The 23007-nt window shown below is 35.6% G+C and overlaps 1 protein-coding gene across 1 annotated transcript; it reads right to left on the bottom strand.

The window, feature by feature from the left end:
- Srek1ip1 (SREK1-interacting protein 1) lies at window positions 1-22922 on the bottom strand. Its single transcript, XM_013025288.1, has 5 exons — window positions 22760-22922; window positions 12577-12624; window positions 9726-9869; window positions 2423-2495; window positions 1-401 (listed from the first exon to the last, which is right to left on the bottom strand). The coding sequence occupies exons 1-5, from the start codon at window positions 22770-22772 to the stop codon at window positions 215-217; spliced, it is 465 nt and encodes a 154-aa protein (XP_012880742.1). The 5' UTR covers window positions 22773-22922; the 3' UTR covers window positions 1-214.
- Between the last annotated feature and the right edge of the window lie 85 nt (window positions 22923-23007).

The raw sequence follows: 23007 nt of genomic DNA, 5'->3' as shown, positions 1-23007 counted from the left end.
TACTAAAAATGTGTTTTGTATGTACAAATATCTATGTCCTGAAGTATGGCTATTAAGTAACAAGACTGACATAAAGCCAGAGGGATGATGGTTCTACATATGAAAAATATACATACGGAAAAGCGGGGGATTTACTGCAAAGCATAATTATACAATACGTTCCAAGGAAGAGCAAATGAATTTTTAAATTTCACGACTTAGGTTACAGTTTCAGTTACTTTTTACTGAATTCAGAACGATTAGGGGCAGAAGAATGCTTTTCCTTTTTTCTCTTCTTTTTTTCCTTTTTGTGATGTTTCCCTTTTTTTGATTTGTTCTTTTTTTCTTTTTTCTTTTCCTTCTTCTGACATTTTTGTTTCTTTTGTTTTGAAGAGTCCTCTTCAGTGGAACTGGAATAAGACCTATGGGCAATAACATACACTGAAAATTTATAACTGATTAGGTAACTTTAAGTGGGATTTTAGCTGACATAACTTCTCTTGGAATAAAAAGGGGATATAAGCATAAGCTCAAAATGTGCTTTGTTTTCACTTCAGGTGCTAAATTCAGAGTTTTTGGTGCTTGGCCACAGAAACTTGACAACACTACCACCTCTATTGTGTTCAACTGTGAATTTTCAATTCAGTAAAGATGAAATTCTTTTCCTATGATTTTCATTTTTTTTTCATGCTGTAGTACCCTTCAGAATCTTAAAAGACAAACAAAGCACTATTCTTCAACCTCCATTATATACACAGTATATCTAACTTGTTAACATATTTTCTTACAAGAACCACAAACGATGCAATTATATGCACATATAAAAGACTGCAATTGTGCTTCCATATAAAAGCTGAAAATTAACAAAATAAAAGCACATTTCGAACTCATTTGATCTTTCACATTAACATAGGGCTTTCTTTACATGCAGAGTGATACAATGAACACTTGAATTGCAAAATAATTTCTGCTAGATGCAGAGAGGATTCTTTTAACTACTCCAGATATGAGTGAGGTTGGCTTTTTATCAGACTTTATTTTCTAATATCAATCTGACAAGAAATGGGAAAAAAATAGAATTCCTGCACTGCTAATAGAAAGAAATGAAAAAAGAAAAAGTCATTTGTAGATTTATGTTAAGTGGTGTTTAACATTCTAACTACACTCAAAACAAAAACATGTGACAAGTCAGAGACTGAGTTCACTTAAAATAACACAGGTGTCTTTAGCTAGCTTATTGACCTAAATTTCAGCAGGTAAACCCAGACTGAAAGCAATCATATATGACCACAAGATTTCAAGTGATTCTGTGTCTAAGGAACTGTGTCTTGAACTTCCACTCAGAGCTATCCTTCATTTTACTCCTGTGCTCTCTGTCTGGTCTGTCTATCTACTTGGGACTTCAACCATTGGCAAAGCTTATCTTCTCATCTAGTCTTGTGGTTCTGCCTTAGCTCTATTTTTGTTAAGTTTGTCTCATTTCCTGTTTTAAATACCTTGTTTGACTTGACCCCTTGGATTCTGATTATAGCTTCTTCCTTGTTTTTAGATGATTATTAGTTGTCTATTTTTGGCTTGCTCATTCCTGGATTCTCATTTTTAAGGCAGAATTTTAAGCTCTGGTATTAAATGGCACTATCTCTACATGCATAGAAAAGTTAATTTAGTTTCAGGCCCTAAGTTCTGAGAGGCTTGAAATAGAGAGATCTGAATAAATGGTCTAATATAAAATGAAAATATCTGAAGATATTTGGAAGATAATAATCTCATTTGCTGTAAGCAATTCACCTTGCTGTGTTAGCACAAATTATCCAACAATAAACCAGTCAGAAACCCTGAGTTCTATGATTCTAGCAGTTATGTTAAAAACATTACTATTTAATTCCCAATAACAAAAAGTAAACCTTTTTACTTTATAAATTATCTATGATTAAAACATGCTATTAAATGCTCTATGAAAACTATAGTCATAATACCTGAATTATAGGAGCTATAAATTTAGTGAGAACTAGGTCCACACCAGATGTAAATATGACCAAGTGCTCTAAGCAATGTCAATATGTGTGTATTTATAATCATATAAACAAATGAAACTGTAGTTATTAATCAAAGAAGATATTGATTCTTACTACTCTTGATCAATTAGTCAGTTAGTTGTTAAAAAGTTAACAGTAAAATTCACAGGTAGCTGGTAAAGGTTCTGAAAAATCTGAAGGTATTTTTAGCTTGACGGATTCTATTAATAGTAGACATGTACTATTTAAGTTCCAGCTTCATCTATATGAGAATAAACTGTACATGAAGACTTTAGACATGTGTCCAATTTAAAAATTTAGTTACTGGTATAAAACTACAACTGTTGAATATTAATACATAAAAAATTTTATAATCATTTTGGACTAACATTGTAACTTTATTTTTATAAATATGCTGTTAAAAATACCTTTTCCTCTTTTTCTTCAATTTGATTTTCTCTTTGCTTTTCTCTTTTTTCTTTTCTTCTTCTTCATTTATTCCTGTGGAGGAAAAGAAAGTTGGAAAAATCAGGTCACCATGAATTTATACTGATTTGTTATATGTGTAAATATGTTAATTTTAGTTGTTTGTTAGATAGAGAAGATGACAAAAATAGGAAAATGTAGTGAAGCCGAACAAAAGAACCTTTAAAGATACATCTTTTTTTTTTATAGTGTAAGACAATGTGAATGGTCATATTTTTAATATACAAAGATTAGAGAAATGTGACTGACATAAGGGGGAAAAAGTCCCGACCAAAGATACAATGTATTATGAAGGAAAATTTTTCTGAAATTTGGGGAATTTTTTTTTTTAACACCTTGTAGTTCTTAGTTATCCTTTCTTTCTGGGTCTGGAGTGGACCATATCTTTCTTGAATGCTATCAGTGATTGGCTTTCTAAATTGTGAAAAATAAAAGGCAAAAGGAAAAAGACAAGGTGGAATGAGGGAAGAAAGCATTACAAAAAAGAAAACAAAATATATCCGTATTTAAGATGTAGCTTAGTGGTAGATTGACTGCCTTAAGAGTTCTTGGGTTCTATCCCCAGACAGTCTAGCTTGCTCATCCCAATGACATATGCATGAAACATCCTAAGCTGAGACATGAAATTGGAGAGAAGATGTTTTCCTGAAGCTAGAGGAGCGGACGCTTGCTGGCCAGGTTTCCTGAGGAGAGTAGGGGAGCTTTGGTCTAACCAGTCATTCCAGCTTCTCAGGAGATGTGTCCATCATGGGAACAACTCTTCTGGGTGGAAAAACTGTGAACCTCAAGAAGCTTAAGGTAGTCAAAGCAGAAACTCATCCTTAGGACTCTTCTCAGATGTGGAACAGAGGCCACCAGACCAGCAAGTGGTGCTTCTTCTGTGGTAGCTTCAGAAAGATCTATGGGTGATTACTGCACAGGTAAATACATTGAATGGCTGTTTGCGCCAAGTCATGTCCAGTTGAAACAAACAAACAAAAAAGAAAGGTATAAAAAATCAGTTTGACATTCTTTCAGTACTGCTCTCCATCGGTATGCAAGGGGTGACATTGTGGTCGTAGTGGTATAGTTGGAGGGGGGTTGCCACTGGACAACTTGAGTGCTGGATGGTATGGCTCAGATGGAAAACAGCACTGGGATGGGCTGTGCTGGGTAGAAGTGTACTCTTCTAGCTTGTCTGCCTTCCCTTTGAGCAGGTCCAGGAAACCAAAGGCCAAGGTAGTCTTTTAGAAAGGGTTTAGCTCCTTGCAGCATGTCTGTTTTTCCAGGGAGTTTCTTTGTTTTAAGATCTTCTATATATATCTTCTATCTTTGTTTAACGATCTTCTATATACCTGTCTGTTGGCCACTAGGTTTGATAGAGACAATTATATTCTCAGTATAAATGAGATTGTCTTGTTGATAGAGGGGAAGTGGGCTCTTAATGTCATCCTCATCATCAGCCTATTTGTTATCATTTGAAATAGGACCTAATTGTGCTATTTTCCCCTAACCATGGGAGAAATTCTAGACCAGACTCAAAGAGAGACATCAAGTATTTGATTTCTTCTAGTTATTAGCTTGTGATGAGAGCATTCCATGCTATTCAGGACCAAATTAAACATTAAACACCATTCATTCCACTTTCAGGCTGCTGTGAGCATTTTGCCTGCCATTCGACTGACTAAATGTTTATCTTCCTTGTCATCAGTGATGTCAGTACCTACCTCATAGCCTTCTGTGTTAAGTGCTACGGGTAAGACCAGATTCCTGGGCAGAACTGGGGAAACTGAAACATCAATAAGTAATGTCTAAAACATATTGGTCAAGGTAAATACATAGACAAATACACAATACTGTATTTGCTAATATAATAATGGTATATAAGTCAAGTTCTACTTAAATACAGAAATTAAAATACAAAATTATTAAAATAATCATAAATTAGCTAATGAGCATACAATATAAAGAGATAAATTGTGATATGAATAATAAAGTATATATAACAGTAAAAGCATAGTTTTTTTGTACATGAGTGTACATGATTTATAAGAGTCCTAAGAAAAATATATACTACAGATACACAAAAGAAAAGGAATCAATATAACCCTGCAGAAAAACATCAAATAACAAACGAGGAGTGGAAGAAACAAAAGCAAGCACCAGACAAAAATGGTGAATAAAATGGCAGAAGTGTTCTCCTAGCAAAATTTTAATGTTAAATGGACTAAATGTCCCAATCAAAGGCAGAGAATGAACAAATGGATGAAAAGACAAGAATCAATCATAAGCCACTCAAGAGGCTCATTTTATCTTTGAGGATAATTGGCTAAAAACAAAGGGATGGAAAAACATACTGTACGCAAATGATAACCAAATGAGAACATCAGTGATTATACTTACATCATACTTGAAGCCAAAAACTGTCACAAGAGAAAATGTCATAATAACAATAACAAATGACTTATTCAATAGAACATGTAACAAGTATAATTATACATGCAGCACTCCACATCAGAGAGCCAGAACAGATAAAGCGATTAGTAATAGAACTGAAGAAGAAAGAGGCAGCTGTATAATAGTAGGGGAATTCAATGTCCATTGTCCACAATAGGTATAGTCACACGGAAAATTAGTAAGATAACCAGGAACATACAAGCTTACTATGCACAAGTCCTTGAGTTTAAACTCTATCACAGATAAAACACACATGCATGAATGTGCACACACAACACATACACACGAACTGGGAACAAAAAGAAAAATCCAAATACCAACAAATTCAGTCAAAAAGACCGGCCTCATTAGGTGAAGGAAATAAAAGATTAGAGGAGAAAAGAAATGAAAAGTCTTTTTAAAAAAAGATTAAAGAACAGAACTCCTTATGTAGTCCAGATTAGCCTGCAATTTGCACTCTGGGCCTAGGTGCTGTTCCTGAGCTCTTCAGCTCAAGGTGAGTGCTTTACCTCTTGAGCCACAGCACCACTTCCGGTTTTCTGGTGTTTAGAGAAAAGAATCTCACGACTTTCCTGATGGCTTTCAACTGAGATCCTGAGATCTCAGACTCCTGAGTAGCTAGGATTACAGGTGTGAGCCACTGGCACCGGCTATAAAGGATTATTTCTATTCCAATAGCTTTTGACCTACCTAGAAAAAAAGGGATGAATTTCTAGAAACATAATTTGCTAAAATTGATTCATGAAGAAATGGAAAATATGAGCAAACTAGTAAAAAGTAAAGAGATTGGGTCAGTAATCAAAACCCTCTCAATATAGAAAAGTATAAAACCAGATGACTTCTCCAGTGAACTCTATCACACATTTAAGGCAGCGCTAAAGCTGTTCTTCTCAAATACTTCCAAATAATTAAGCCAAGTGAAAATGTCAAAACTCATTTATAAGGCTACCATTACCCTAATTAAAATGCTAAATAAGGCACCACAAGAAAACAAAATTATAGGCCATTATGCATGATAAACATGTATGCATTAATCCCCAACAAAATGGTACCGAACGGAATACAACAGAATATTAAGATTGCATACAGCTATCAAGTGGGATTTATTTCTGCAATGCAAAGATAGTCACATTTATGTAAATCAATGAATATACTACACAACATGAACAGAATGAAGGATATATAAACCAAATAATCATCTCAACAGAATGAACGGTATATAAAGCAAATAATCATCTCAACAGGCATAGAAAAAAGCATTTGACAGTAAATGAACAAGTCAATTATAAAGGAATATATGTTGTTTTGATAAAGGGTATATATGACGAGCCCATAACTAGCACCATAATAATGATGGAAAGTTCAAAGCTTTTCTTTTAAGGTAAAGAACTTGTGGACATTAAAAATGACATGATACTTTCTATTCAGCATAGTACTGAAAGCCCTCATCAGAGCCATTAGGAAAGAAAAGGCATCTAAATTGGAAAGAAAGAAGAAAAATATCTCTTTGCAGATGACATAATCTTGTATGAAAAAAACTCTGAAAGTTTCAGAAAAAAAAAACTGGTTTAAATAAGTGACTTCAGTCAAGATGCAAGATACAAAATCAACATGTAAAAATAAGGTGTGTTCCTATCCGTACCTAACAAGGAGTTATCTATAAAAGGTATTCAAGAAAATAACCCCACTTAAAATAGTATTAAAACAACAATGACAAATCACTCCCATGAACCAGTGGTTCATACCTATAACCCTACCTACTCAGGAGGTTGAGATCTGGAGGACTGCGATTTCAAGCTAGCCTATACTGAAAAGTTCTCATGACTCTATCTCCTAAATAACCAGCAAAAATCCAGACTAGTGGCATGGCTCAAGTGGTAAGGGTCCCAGCAAAGCAAGCAAGCTGAGCTGACTTGGGCTTTGAACTCAAACTTCAGTACTGGGTAAAAAAAAAAAAAAGTAGAAGAGGAATAAAATACTCAAGAAATGATCTACAGTATCATAGATATTGCCTTCCTATTCTTTGCATTCTTTTCTACTTTCAATCCATGTATTTTTTATCTTGGTCTACTTCCTTTCTATCAATCCCCTTTTTTCTCCTGTGCTAGTTCAGGGCTTGAACTTGGAGCCTTGTGCACTTGCTCAGCTTTTTTGATCGTGGCACTCTTGGTTGGCACTTTGGTTGGCACCCTTGCTACTTGAGGCACAGCTTACAGTCCAGTATTTTGTTGGACAATTGAACACAGACTTTTCTGCCAAGGCTGGCTTCAAACCAAGACCCTCCAGTCCTCTGCCTCCTGAGCAGCTAGAATAACAAATGCGAGCAACTGGAACCTGGCTGGTCTACACCTTTATATTAAAGCTTATTCCATATTTATTCCTGATACTACATTGAGAAAAAGCTTTAAAGGTTATTTTGATACTGAAATTTTGAAAGAACTACTATTTTATTTTTACATCTGGTTACTTTTGTTGGAAAAACCATAGTAATTCACACATAATCTTCCTTCAAAAAATCCAAAGGCATTACCTATATCTTACTAATGTCTAATGCTGCTATGAAGCATAAAGCATTTTGACCTTTCATTGATGACCCCTGTTTAACTCCTAACTCTACAGCTTGAATTGTACTTTTTCTTGTTTTCTATGAAATGAACTTTCAAAAATATGGACTTTGTGTGGGTCTATATTTTATCACTGAACTGGTACTGTAGAAGTTTTTAATCTAAAACCTTTTTCTTCCTAGGATTCATTTGAATGCAACATTTCCTAAACTGATACTCCATTCATCTTTTTCCCCCTCTCTCTTTTTGCTTCAGTTTTATTCCAACTCAATCAATTTTCTCATGTCATTTTTAATGTCTACAAGTTCTTTTTTGTCCTTGAATGTCTTTTTTTTTCTTCTCCATGCAGTCTGAATGTTTCAAGTGGAGCTCTTTTGCTTGCTAGTTTCTATACAGTCATGGGCCACATTATGATGATGTAGCCAATGAAGGACTGAATTGTCCTACCATATAGCCTACATGTGTAGTAGGCTCTACCACATAGGCTTTCCTGAGTACAAGTTATATAGTTCACAGTATGACAAAAATGCCCAAGGTAGATTTTTCAATATGTATCACTGCTATGTGACCTATGCCCAGGTGCCCAGGTTTCATATGTGATTCTTCTCTTTAAAAAATGTAACTCTTGATTGCCCAAAATATTGACTGGAAGCACTAAGCAAGTGATGCTTACAACACTAGACTTTAATGGTAAACTAGCAAGGCCAAAGGATTGTGCAAAGAATTATCACTAATCAATCTCCTTTTCTGTTTCTACAATTTTACTGCCATTGTTTCTGATCTTAATGTTTTATGCTTTTAACAATAACAAGAAATTATTATTTTGCTCTTGTTTACTGTCATTTTAGTGATATTGCAGTAGAGAGTTGTGTTAATCAGACTTTTTGGCAGTTAACAAATACCTGAGAAACATTTTAGAAGGAGGATGGATTTATTGTGAATTATGGTTTTGGAAGTTTTAGTCCACTGGTGGCATTATTGTTTCTGGGCCATGGCAAGGCAAAATATCATGGAGAAGGCAGTGATGGAACATTTTGTAGAGCAGACAGAACAGAAGCCTAGGATGAGATATGGGTAGTCCTGAAGAATATTCTCCTAGTGATCCACTTTCTCAGATCAGGATCAGGCCCTACATTCCACAGCTCCTTTCCTATTACCTATTCGTATTTTGAATCTATCAGTGGGTAAATCCATTGATGAAATCAGAGTCCTTATGATCCACTCACTTCTCCAAAGCCCCTAGTGAACACAGATAAACTGGGAATCAAACCTGCAACGTTTGAGCTTTTGGGGGAATCCTTTATAACCAAGGCATAACAGAAGCAAAAGTACATGTATGAATTCAACCAACTGAATTATCATAAATAACATGATTTTCATTTGCTGTCTTTGAGACCCTTTCTTTCTTCTTTGTTTTCAACTTGTCCCAGTACCTGATATTTGATTTCTTCTTAATTGGAACTAATATGGAAAATAAACATTTTTTTAAGTTCATTGTTTAATGTTTTCTGATCAACTAAAATAAAATGGAGCTTAACTGTTAAAAGTCTCTCATCCCATACCTGAAGCTGTATTCAAATAGGTTTTATGGAAGTGGCGCTGTAGCTCAAGTGGTAGAGCGCTTGCCTTGAGCTGAAGAGTTGAGGGACAGCGCCCAGGCCCAGAGTTCAAGCCCCAGGACCGACAAAAACAAACAAACAAACAAATAGGTTTTATTTTACTTCTGTGAGAAACCTCCATATGAAATATATGGAATTATGTAGTTTATAAAATTATAGCACCAAATTTGATCCCATTGCAAGAATAAGCCATTTTATACACAAGATGTGGCATAAAATAGAAATGTTTCATGACTGATCTTTTTTTGTATATGTTTAAAATAATGTAGGAACATCTGTTAAATTGACCAATTGGTCTTGAAGTGGATAGAAAGTGCTTGGTACTAGGTAAGATTGCTGGTTATTGTGACTTGACAATCTAATCTTTGGTCTATCAAAATCCAGATACAATGGGAGGCAGGAAAGAAACATGGTCTATGGAATCTGAAACAGTTGGCCTGCTGCTGAGCAGTGTTTGATCTTAGGCAAATTACTTGGTCTATTACAGCCTATTTCTCACCTGTGCAGAAACTTATACACAGAACAGAAAAGACATCTTAATGATAAATGCAATATAAAAATAAGATTAAAAAGTGGAACATTTAGAAATATGTTTAGCAAATGGAGTAAAAAAACATATTGCTCACTTTTCTCTTGTAATGCTTGCAATTTATTTAGTTCTTCATTCTCTTCATCACTGTCTTCACTGCTTGTACTGCTGACATCGAGCACTATGTCCCGTTTGGGGTCTACTCGAAGAAAATTGCGGCATTCAAAGGTCAGATGACCAGCTGAATTTAAAAAAATAGAATGACATAACTATAGATTCACTTTGTATTTTTTTTGAATAGCAGAAAACAATTCATTTCAAGAGTTAAAGTTTTAACTTTTAAAGAGTTGGTTACTTTTAATATATATATATATACACATATATATATCCCCCCCAAACACAGTACTACAAGAGAATTTCTTCCTGAAACTTCTAATTCAATAAATATTTTGGGGAGTACTTATACATTTCAGAATATGAATTATATTTTCCCCTTCTAAAAATACATTACTATTATAATTTTAAAAAAATCTAGAGAGCAATATAGGAGACTAACCTGATTAAAATATAATACATGCACATGTGAAATGTCATGGTGAATCCTGTAGTACACTCATAGTATTAAAAAATGAATAACAAAGTAAAATCAACTCTACCATGGGCAGGTATCAGTGGGAAGAGGCAAAGCAAAAGGGGAAGATGAATGAGGATAAATATGTTTGAAGTACTTTATATGCATGTATGAAAGTAGAACAATGAAAACTGTTGAAATTATTTTAAGAGGGAATGATATATATTGGAGTGTGATGGAGAGGGAGAGCTAATGGGCACATGGTATGCATGTATAGGAATATAAAGACACTATGTCTGTACAACTAATTCATGCTAATAAAAAAGCTTGATAAGAAATAGAATACAACACCAACACATACAGAAAAGAATATAACCAATACTTATAACTTATCCACGTGGGTAGGACAGTCATAAGTACCTGAGGGAAGAACTGACAGGAACAAACACAAGCGTGCTGACAGCGAAACTGACATGCTGGCCAAGATCAGCAACTGAGAAGTCTCATGCCAGAGTCTTAGAAAGTAGTAACAGTGGGGCTTCAGCTTGAGCCTTAATGCCTGCAACCATGTGCTGCAGCCATGGCTGTCAAAGCCTACAACTATCCCCAAGGCATAGAATTTGTCTTTCTGTTAAAGGCCTGGAGCTCAGAGTCATCTACTGCTTCTGTAGCAAATAACTGCCAAGGGCTGAAGTAGCTGGAGGAGTTTCCATCTCAGTAGAGCAGAAGGACTCAGTCAGCTAGTCTGTAAAATCCTTCCAAATGCATCATTTATAAGTTTTACAAATGCTTTTTGTTTCCAAACATAGAATTTTCAGATCTTATTCTTATTGTTGAATTCAAAATTTATTACACTGTTATCTGAGAATACAATTAGTATGTACGCTCTGGTGACTGATAAGATTCCTTTTGTGGCTTGGTATATAGTGAATTTAGGGGAGAGTTGGTAAGCATTTCATAAGGATATACACTATTTGCTGAGAATGGTAATGTATATTTTGTTGTTTAAATACTTGACAGAGGTACTTAGAATATGTTATTGATTTATCTACTTTTCCTTATAATTCAGTTTTTGTTATACATATTGAGCTATTAGTAAACACATTTGAGATAATTAATTTTTCATCTTTTTACTTAATTGTTCTTGTCCAAGTATTAAAGTAAAAATTGTTCCACTCCCACTGCTCTAACTGTTATGAATCCTATGAAATTGTATCATATGATACTATCATTTCTTTGAGAAAAGCTAAATATCAGTAGTATTCAATCTAATGTGGACAAGAGTGTGAAGACCTCTCAATTGAAAAAGACTAACTTCTTCAACAGATAGTTGAGGGACATTGGTTCTCTACATACAGAAGATTGAAAGGTGGATACATGCAAAAGGTAACTCAAAATAGACTGAAGTCCATGAAACATAGGGTCCCATATCACCAAACTCGTAGACTTCGAAACCTTCACAAACAAGATACTCTCTGAACCTTGTAGTTTAGGGGTAACTGAAATGAACTTCAGCCTCTCCTACATCCTCCCATCTGTAGGACTGACTAGTGGTGGGGCTTCTTCAAAGTATTAAGAAGTCTATTGAGTCTTTTTTTTAAAAAAAATTAGCATCAATTAGTTGTACAAGAGGGTTTAATTCTGACATGTCCAGATATGCATACACTGTAGTTTGATCACATTCACCCACTCTCCTCCTTTTGAAACCAATCTCAATAAATTTCATTGTTCAATTTTTAGACATGTACAGAAAGTATTCCAACCACATGAACTTTCCTTCACCACCTCTGTTCTCCCACTCCCTCTTGGTACTACTCTTCTTGACATTTTTTTTAAGTATATGACAATTGTTCTGTATGGTATTTCAAACATGTATATACTTTAATATATCTTTAATGTAATCAAATTGAACGCCTCACTTTGCCCAGTCCTCCTAACCTTGGATTATTCAACAGTCAGTAAGTTTTGTTTTCCCATTTGCATTCCCAGATGAAATATATTTTGCTATTGGTTACTCCTTAACATTCTCTTCTATCCCTTCTTAGTCCCCCTAAACAGTTTTACAATAACAAATACGTTATATATAGAGAGATCAAATTATTAGTATAAACTCAGTGTTGGCCAGATAAATAAATAAATAAAAATAATAAGCCTGAGGCAGCATTGTGGCTCAAGTGGTAGAGCACAGCCTTGAGGAAAAAAACAAACAAACCATGGACAGTGCCAGGCTGAATTGAAGCTAGAAGACTGGTATGCACAAACAAACACATAAATAAACAGAGTTGGTTGAAAGGGACTCATTATAAATAAAAGAAAGTAGAATGATTTTTTTTGTTTTTTTTAGAATTCACAAACTTTATAGACAATGTGTACTTACGGTAGCCACATTTTTTACAGCCAGCTCTGACATTATCCTTGTTGCAACCTGAAAAAAAAATTGGATGAGTCTTCTGAGATGCATAAAGATTTTATCACATGAAATTAGAAATGTTTGTTTGTAAAACTTTCTTGAATAGAAAAAAAATGATCTCTGATACATTATAGTAATACTACTCAATTATTCTGACTCTTAGAAATCAATTTATTCAGACTGAATTTATTCAAATCACTTGAGGGATACTTAAATTTGTTTTTATTTTTAAAATTTATTTTATTTTATTGTAAAGGTGATGTACAGAGGGGTTACAGTTACATAAATAAGGTAATGAGTATTTCTTGTGCAACAGTGTTACCCCCTCAATATTAGAGTCAAGAACATTTCAGGAATTCTACAACAGTAAGGAAAAATATTTGTTATTCAAATGTGAAAACTGTTAATCTACTATTCATAAATGAGAAATTAAAAATAATATATTTTTCCTTCTTTGTGTATGTGTTGTGTGCACACATGTGCACATGTGTGTGTGTATCTGTTTGTGTGTATGTGTGGTGCCTAGGATCAAATCATGGGCCTCTATTATATACTAAGTAAGCACTTTGCCAGTGAAATTACAGAACAGTGGCTGCAATGCTTAGATATTATAAGAAGCATCTAACTTCAACCACAAATTTCAGCAAAACAAACTACTCATGTGCCTAATTTTGATAACTGTTTACAAATATTTGTAGTTTTTCTGTGCACTTAGTAGTATATGAGGCAATACTGAAAGTTTAAGTACTAGAAATAAATTAAAACTGACTTTTAAATGGCAGTAATATATACAACATAAAATTTGCCATCATAACCATTCAGTGTTGCAATTCAGTAGAATAAAAATATATTCACAGTGTTGCACAAGCATTCAACCATTTCCTATTTCTAAAAGATTTACCTCATTGCAAGCATTAACTGTACCCATTAGACAAGTTCTCTCTTCTCTTCTCTTTAGTCCCTGGCTATCTCTATTCTGTTTTTAAGAATTTTCCAAAAAAAAAAAGAATTTTCCATTTCTTGGAGTTCATTTTGATAAACATCAATGATAAACATCATTTTTATGATCATATGCACATAGCTAGTTATCAAAATGAACTCCAAGAAATGGAAACAAGAGGTTTTCTTTCTTTCTTTCTTTCTTTTTTTTTTTTTTTGCATCTTTTCTCCTTTGTCACTATTTTTGTTTTCTGTACCTTTGGTTTTTTATGTAAGTTTATCTGTTTGGGGGAGGGTAAGGTAGAGCACAGAAATGTTAAGACAAAGCATAAACAAATGTAGCAGTGATACTCACTAGACACTATGTTGAAAATGAGATATATAACTTGTGGGAGTGGTCAGGAGGGAAAAACTGGGAGAAAATGAAGAAAGAGGTGATATTATTGAAAAAGAAATGTATTCATTACCTGACTTATGCAATTGAAAGCCCTTTGTACCTCAACTTTACTAACACAATAAAAAATATAAAAAGAATTTTCCATATACATGGAGAAATTACACTATCTTTGAGTCTGATTTTACTTAGCAGAATGTTTTAAAGGATCATCTATATTGAGCAGTTATCTTAGTAATATTATTTTATATGACTGAATAACACACAGTTAAAATTTATTTAAACCTCCAAGTGACCTCCAATAGTGAGTTCAATAAAGCTCAGTTCAGTCTTATTCCATTTTCTTGCTGACGGGCATCTAAGTTCTAAACCATTCAAGTGGAGATACTATCTCAGTGTAACATATATATTAAAATGGCTAAGTGTGAACAGAAAATAGTACTAATTTGTAAGAAAAAATCCCTCCAAAATTATTTACTTAATATTATGAGGTTAATATAATGGTTATTTTTCCTAATTTACATTTTTCTCTCAAATATTGAATTGCTCTAGTAAAATCAGTTTTGCTAGAATGCTTGTTTTTAAAATGTAAATGTAAAAACATAACCAACATATTTGGGAACAATTTAGACATAAAAATGTGACTTTCCTCCATGAAAATCAGTGGGTTGATCTGAGCTGCTAGGAATATACAAGACGCAAGCACTGCACTTAGAAGACTTCAAGACCTCAGGTCATTTCAGGATCATGGGCAGCAGTGCTCATCCACAAGTGGTGATCGAACTTTCCATTGATTTCACATCATCTCTGTCCCACTCAGCTCACAGGCTGAGCACTTCTAAGAAGAACTTCATCAGTACCCTCCAGTCTTTTAAAGGTAAAGTGTCAAATTTGACATGGTATTTAATGACTTTTTTTTAAGAAAAAAAATCATTTAACATGTGCAAAAAACCATGTCACTTTTTATTAAGTATAAACTTTTTGAGCACTATGGCCCAATCCCTTTGTCTCCATAAACTGGACATTACTGCCTAGTATAAGGATGCATATGCCACATTATAGGAAAACCATGACTGGAATAAAGCTGGATTCATACTATCTGAGGCTTTTTCATTATGAAATCAACCGCATATTGAAGAGAAAAAAAAAAGCTCAGAGAATTCGGGTCAATGTTGTGTGTTTCCATAGAAACCAGAGATGCAGAATAATGCTGCACAAACCTGTGCTAAATGCACAATTATAGTCCCTGCAACAGACTAAGAATGTTGTAACAGATAGACTTGAAACAATCTCATCTCAGCATGTATTAAGTACATTTATGACACACAAAAAAACCACTGATACGAATCATTCAAGTAAATCATACTTTTAAAGGAAATAAAATATGAAACATCTTCAAGTCAGGCCATCTTATTTTTTTTAACACAGTTGAAACTTTTATATAAAAATATATAACAAAGACCATTATTTATAATATAACTGCCTATTAGCTATTTCCTCACTAGCCGTTAGTTAAATTAAGATCACAGCATCAGTTGTCTTTAATTTCTGTGACCACCTGAATGCTTCTTTCTGCGATTTAATCTCAGGCAAATAACAGCCTCAATCTGAGAGAACTGGCACAGTGAAAGGGGTAGTTTATTCTGTTTTGAGGACCAGTGCTAGGGATAATGATGCCACTCTTACAGTTTCCTTGGCTTTGTCTATTTTGTGAGCATTATTTTCCAGGATTTTCTCCCTGTTTTTCCTTTTCTGATTAAGTCCGCCAGAACTCAAAATCCTTGGTCAAAATAAATCAGAAAATTGTCCTATGAAACCCTTACTCAGCCAAGATACCTAATGGTGTCAATTCCTCTCCTTTATAGAAGTTTGTAACGGTAATTCATAGCCTCTCTCCAATTCTTGCTTCAAAGTTCTTTCAATTGTGACCTACAATCTAAACACCATTAGAAAGTAATAAATTTTGTCACTATAAGAAAAAAACCCTAAATGTAAACCTTATCAAAACCAAACTAAAAAGGCACTTTAAATTTTGTGAAAAAAATATGTGCATCTCACAATACTAACATAGGTTAATTATTCCTACTGTGTAAAACCCAGCAAACCATTAATTTGTGGACAGAAAGTTCACAGAAAAGGAAGTAGAAGTGACTCTGAAACACTCAGCTTTATTTATAATAAGTGAAGTAGCCATTAAAATTGTAGTAGGATTCCATTTTCACTTCTCATGATAGGAAAGATTGAAAAAGTTGAAGAGGGCGCTTGGGTAAGGATACTGCTGCCACTGCCAAGAGTGTAAATTATCACTGAACTATCCCACGGAAAGCAAACCGGTGTAATCTATCAGGACTGTAAATTTACACACTGCCTTCAACCAGCAATTCCACACCTGTGAATTAACCCTCTCAACTTACTTTTACAAATGCATACTGACTTACAAATGAAGTCATTCATGGCGACACAGTTTATAAGAGTGGAGATAATTAAAATTTAAATAGAAGTCTGACAAATTTTGGAATTAAGGAACGAAGATCATCTTAAATGAAATGTAATGATCTCAAAGACACATTTTTATTTATTTATGTATTATTTGTATGTGAGAGAAAGAGAGAAGGAAGGAAAGAAAGAAAGAAAGAAAGAAAGAAAGTGTACTGGGGCTTAAACTCGCAGCCAGTCTACTCTCCTTTAACTTCTTTGCTATACCCCTTGAATCACACCTCTACCTCTGGCTTTTTGCTGGTTCATTGGAAATAGGAGTCTCACAGACTTGTGCTATAGCTAATTTTAAACTGTGATCCTTAGATCTCAGCCTACTAAGCAGCTAGGATTACACATCGGGCATAGGCATCTAGCAACCAAAATATTTTAAAACAGGAGATGTCTTAATTGTACATATAAAATTAACCCTCAAAATCATCTGGCCTTCAAGAGAGGGATAAAAGTAAACAAAACGAAGAGTTGCTTTAACTATTGGCATGAGAAAGATAATATTTAAGTAAATGCATAAAACTTTTATCCACTCGTCTCATAAAATGATCTATGAAGAAAAGATGCTGTACAGGTACGGGTTTAAGATAACAAAGAAATTTAATTTGTGAACTAAAGAAAAATCAATACTGCTGACCAGATAAATCTGCTTACTTATTATTTACCTGTTATGGATGCAATTCTGAATTGGGATTTGGAGTAGTCATAGAGATGATAAAATCCCTCATTAAAGGAAGCTACACTATACTATGCTGTCTAGAATAATGTACTCATGGCTGTAAATATGAGAAAATATGCAGGTGTCATAAGGACACTGGTTCTGTTAATAAATATGAAGAAATGACAGACAAGACTTTAAGATGAAAGACAGGGAAATGTAGGCAAGTGTAATAAAAAGGGATGACAACAACAACCAAAAACCACAGATTTTCACAACATTAGAGAATGTGCAAGAGTGGTGGAAGGAAAAGATAGAAAAGGTGATTAGGCCATCTTCAGGAATATGCACTTTATTCTTTTTTTGTGCTGGTCCTGGGGTTTGAACTTAGGGCCTAGGTGCTGTCTCTGAGCTATTTGCTCATGGTTAACACTTTACTACTTGAGCCACAGCTTCACTTTTAGCTTTTTGTTGGGTAACTGGAGATAAGTCATAGATTTTCCTGCTCAGGCTGTCTTTAACCACGATCCTCAGATCTTAGCCTCTTGAATAGCTAGGATTTTAAGAGCCACTGTCACACAATCCTGCTTCATTCTTGAAGAGAGGGGGAACTGGCATTTTGATACTTTAGAAGCTGAAGAAATCTAAGCCATCGATCCCTTCATTACGGAAACAAGGAAACCAATCCTCTGAAAAACTAAGTGGCTTAAAGAGAATTTTACAAAACTCACAGATATGGATTTAAAATAAAATCCTACAAATGATAGGATATATGGTTTTGAAAATTACTGTTACAACATAAACTGGGTATGGGTGGCTCATGCCTGTAATTCTAGCTACTAAGGCATCTGAGATCTGAGGACCACAGGTTGAAGCTAGCTCAGACAAAAAAGTCCCTGTGAGCCTCTTCTCCAAAAAACTACCCAAAAAAGCTGGAAGTGGTTCTGTGGCTCAAATGGTAGAGTGCTAGCCTTAAACACAAAGAGGCTCAGGGATAGCACTCAGGCCCTGATTTCAAGCCCTAGGACTGGCAAAAAACAAAACAAAACAACCACCCATCCTCCCCTCCACCCCCCCCCCCCACAGAAACACAACATGAATTGGAGAATAAATTACCGATGGTATAGTTTATAAAGAAAAAGCAATTATAGTGTAATTTGGAATTCTATGTATTCTGAGATGCTCCCCCCCAAAAAACCCCCCCACAAAAACACAACATGAATTGGAGAATAAATTACCAATGGTATAGTTTATAAAGAAAAAGCAATTATAGTGTAATTTGGAATTCTATCCATTCTGAGATGCTACAGTGATGTTTTTAAGAATCTTTCATTGTGGTAATCAGACAGAAATGTTCAGTTAGCGATTGGTGATTTCCTAACTTGGCTCTAAAGACTTCACAGAAAGATAAAAGACATTCCCCCCACAATTAAAACAAAATACAAACAAAAACTCACCACCAAAAATTAGAGCTTTGTGCCAACTACACCAGTAACATACATTGCCACTTATCCCAGGCCAAGTCTTCCTAGCGAGTAACTCACAAGATTTCAACACCTGAGCTAATTTCAACAACTGTAAATGGGCAAAGCAAGTTTCACTGAGTCCTATGTTCAACTGCCATTTCTCTAATAACAACAAAGCTCCTGAGATTTCTCTAAGGGTCTATAATATGCTATTGTTATCTACATAATGATTTAAGCTTACCATACAATGCTAAGAAAAAACAGCTGAAGCACGTGAACATCCAACAGACTAGGTCAGTTTTCTTCTGTGGTATGTGGAAAGCAGCCTTATTATCTTATAGTCACACTTTGTAATAATCACTAGCAGAACTACCTCCAAGAAATGCCTAGCTGAATCCTTTATACCTAAAATAAAAGAACACAGCATAATACTTGTCCTCTTTGATGATCTCGTCTAAAGGTTTCAAAGGAGCCCTATTTTCTTTAATACACAGTCTGGATCGATCATTCAAGAAATTACCTTAACATTTTCTATCTGTATTTCCTAAGGCACTTGCATTGTACTTGTATAGTGCCTGTCATGCTTATTGTCTCAATTTTTGCTAAGTTAAAACAGTTTATCTATAGACTTCAAAGTGTTATTTTGAATTGAAAGGTACATATCTGTAGCCTAGTTTCTGGGAATTTCAAAGAACATTTTGAAGAAACTACTTTAGCCCTACTTCTGCAATTACACATCTCCATTACTGAAGTTTTCAAGGTTGTATCCTTTTGCATGCCCATACTACACAGGTAGTCACAAAACTTTCTCAATAAAGGGTCAACTTGTGTGATGCTAAGATCAACACAGGTGATTTGGCCTATGAGAATACCTAGACAATCTATCCAGGTTTGTCTCTAGACTTGTCATAGATCTTCCCTTCATAATCTACACTCTATACCTGAGCAAAGTCATCTACTCCATAGCTTTAATCATTACATGTATAGCTGATACCCACATCATGGACTTTGACACTGATTTCTTTCCTAAGAGACAGATTGTATCTCAGACTATCAGATATTTCTATTCTTGTGTTATACTAGTGTCATGCTCCAAAGTAAAGTCATCTTCCTTCTAAACTGTGCTTTGAGTTATCAGCAATTAGTCCTAACCCAACTAACAGTGAGACCTAGGTTAATTACATTTCCATTTTTCCCATCTTCATAGAATCAATCAACCATTTCTAGTGATCCTATCATCAAAAATACATCTCGAACGTATTTGCTTCTCTCAGATCAAAGCTAAGCTAGACACCATCATAGCTCACCAAACTACTCCTAATTAATGAACTTTCCTCCAGACTACACTATAACCAGAATTATTTATCCAAAGTGTGCATCTGCATGAAAACCCCTAAGTGGCTTCCTATTCTCCATGATATCTGTTATTTATGTTAAGTTATACAATATTGAGGCAAAATGAATTCACACATATGGTATAGAGGAGCCCAAATGACTTGTCACTCAAAGCTCAAAATAGGTAAGTTATTTGACTTTTCTGTCCCCCAGTTTCTTCATCTGTGAAATGGGAACATTAGTATGTTTCTCACAGCAAGGTTGAAAAAAGTGAAAGAAGATCATTGAAATCTTTGCTATACGCCACACTCTGAAAACATTACAGGATGGAATAGGAGAAACCCTAGGTCTCCTTGACTCAGGCCGAAATTTTCTGAATAGAGACCCGGAAACACAACAAATCAAAGAAAGGTTGGACAAATGGGATTGCATAAAGTTGCAGAGCTTCTGCATGGCAAAGGACATAGCTAGCAAGATCAATAGAAAGCCCACGGATTGGGAGAAGATCTTCACTAGCCATATAATGGACAAGGGTCTCATATCTAAAATATACTTGGAACTCAAAAAATTAAATCCCCCAACAACAAATCCTCAAAGAAACAACAACAAAGAAGGATGGCCAATAGACACATGAAGAAATGCTCAACTTCCCTAGCCATAAAAGAAATGCAAATCAAAACAACATTGAGATACCACCTCACTCCAGTTAGAATGGCAAAAATCAAGAACTCTAACAACAACAGATGCTGGAGGGGATGTGGACAGAAGGGAACCTTACTTCATTGTTGGTGGGAATGTAAACTTGTTCAACCACTTTGGAAAACAGTATGGAGGTTCCTCAAAAGACTTCACATAGAGCTCCCCTATGACCCAGCAATCCCACTTTTGGGCATTCACCCAAATGTTTACAAACAAGACCACACTAAAGCTACCAGCACGACTATGTTTATTGCAGCATTATTTACCATAGCTAAGATATGGAACCAACCCAGATGCCCCTCAGTAGATGAATGGATCAAGCAAATGTGGTATATATACACAATGGAATTCTATGCCTCCATCAGAAAGAATGACATTGCCCCATTTGTTAGGAAATGGAAAAACTTGGAAAAAATTATATTAAGTGAAGTAAGCCAGGCCCAAAGAAACATAGGTTCCATGGTTTCCCTTATTTGCAATATCTAATATATGTATGGGTCAAGCGGAAAAGGTCAGATAATGTGATGTTAGAAAAATGAACCCTTAGATATGTATTTTAATGTTTTTTTCTTTCATGCATGTGTTTCTAACGCATTTATAAGATTATTTCTTTGTTGCTTTGTATGTCCCTCCCCCATAGTATAATCCCTGCTTTCACTATATTTGATGTCAGTATAACTTGTGGAGGAGATGGGGAAAAACAAGTCATTTAAGGATACAGGTGAACCGGTTGCAACAATGAGAAGTACAAGTTGTCATGTCGAAAATGAGCTTTACAGCGTCGGTGGGGGGGGGGGAAGATTGGGGGGGGGAAGGGGGGGGGCTGGGAAGGGATGTGAAGGGTAAACAAAGGAGGAGGCTGCAATGCTTGGTAAGAAATGTATGCATTATCCTGCCCATGTAATTGTAACCCCTCTGTACAGTATGTTCACAAATAAAATAAAATAAAATTAAAAAAAATCTCTGCTATACTATCTAGGGTCAGTTATTAGCTCTTTAATTACTCACTTTCCTACATTTGCAAGTGGAGTATTATCCATAGCAAACATATTCTCTTCTTCCTCTACCTCTGATTGCAATCTCCCCTATAAGTACTCATCTTTCCCACAATTCTTTTGGTCTCTTAAGTGCTGATGGTCCCTTCTATACCCTGTTAGATGTTTTACTATCTGCTCCCCAACACCTTGAATTTTCCTTGCTGGGACACTAGCTCCATGTCTCTCTGTTCACTGCTAAACTGGAAGTTTTGTGTGAAGAGCAATTATGTCTACCTAGGATGGTGCCTGGCACACAGAAAGAACTTAATAAAGAATGCATACTTCTCTCAGTTTCAGATGTGCTCAAACTGCACAAAATTCTTCCCTTAAAAACTGCCTGTAAAATTAAGATTCAGAAAAGCTGCCAAGGATCAAAGAAACTGGTCAAACTATGCGGGGAGAGGCAGGTTTAAACAAAGCGTTTCTGAAACAATACTTTTCAGAATCTTTTCTACAGTAAAGGGCACTTTGCATCCTCATGCTGGGGTGTAAACAGTGTCCTGCAGATACATGGTGGGAAAGCCAACTTAAGAGGTGCCCAATCCTACCTGAATTTCCTAGGAAACTGAATCCCTAAAGAGGACATCTTTGGGAACTTAGTCCTCAGAGTTTGGATACAGAAACTGGGCCTAGAAAGGACCTTACATAGAACTCAACAAAGCGCCTTCTTTGACAGATAGGAAAACTGAGCCCCAGAAGGGCAAAGCTGAAGTTCTGCGGCCACACAACAGGAATAACTAGAAATGGAGGGAACCCCAGAATGCACTTTCCGTATGAACACAAGGCATTCGGCTTCCTGGGAGAACCACGTGTTTCCACTTCAGATTTTATTTTCAAGCCACATAAAACTTAAGGCCAATGGTCCTCGTCCCTCGGCGCCCCGCTAGGCCTATAATCCACTGTCCGTCTACAGGAGACTTTCCCTGTAATTCTGAGCAGCTGAACGGGCTGGGGTCGGGAAAGAGAGTTTCTTTCTTTACTTTAGACTTGCAGCGTAAACCTTTAAAGGTAAACCAACAGAATCTGTCGATTTTTAAGGCCACGAATCTGTCCCTTCCCCACTGAGCCTCAGCCCACTATACCCCACCCGCTTCCTTCTAAGCTGGAAAGCAGGGATCCCGCTGCTGGTCTTCACCTGGCACTGCCATGTCGCTGGTAACAGAAGTCACTGGATCCAGTAGATGTGGAAAAATGCGTTTTCTTCTCGCTGGCTGCGGAGGCACCACAGGGTCAAAGCAGTCTCTTTCACCCACACACGGGGCCCGTGTCCACACCGCAGCAGGAAGGCCTAGGGCGCCTCCAGGGATAGCGGAACCAAGTAGTTGCGGATGCAGTTTCCGGGAGAGGCACATTTCATGACACACATGATCCGAACCATCATTG

The sequence above is a fragment of the Dipodomys ordii genome, unplaced genomic scaffold (assembly GCF_000151885.1).
Source record: "Dipodomys ordii isolate 6190 unplaced genomic scaffold, Dord_2.0 Scaffold83, whole genome shotgun sequence".
NCBI classification, from domain to species: Eukaryota; Metazoa; Chordata; class Mammalia; order Rodentia; family Heteromyidae; genus Dipodomys; species Dipodomys ordii.
This window is presented reverse-complemented; position numbering and strand designations above follow the sequence as displayed.

Bases quoted from the DNA above. Each gene is read 5' to 3' on its own strand.
- Srek1ip1 (XM_013025288.1), bottom strand. The intron at 9,870-12,576 runs GTAAGTACACAT...TTTTAAATTCAG, and splicing joins CTGTAAAAAATGTGGCTACC to CTGGTCATCTGACCTTTGAA. The intron at 402-2,422 runs GTATTTTTAACA...TATTGCCCATAG, and splicing joins TTGAAGAAAAAGAGGAAAAG to GTCTTATTCCAGTTCCACTG.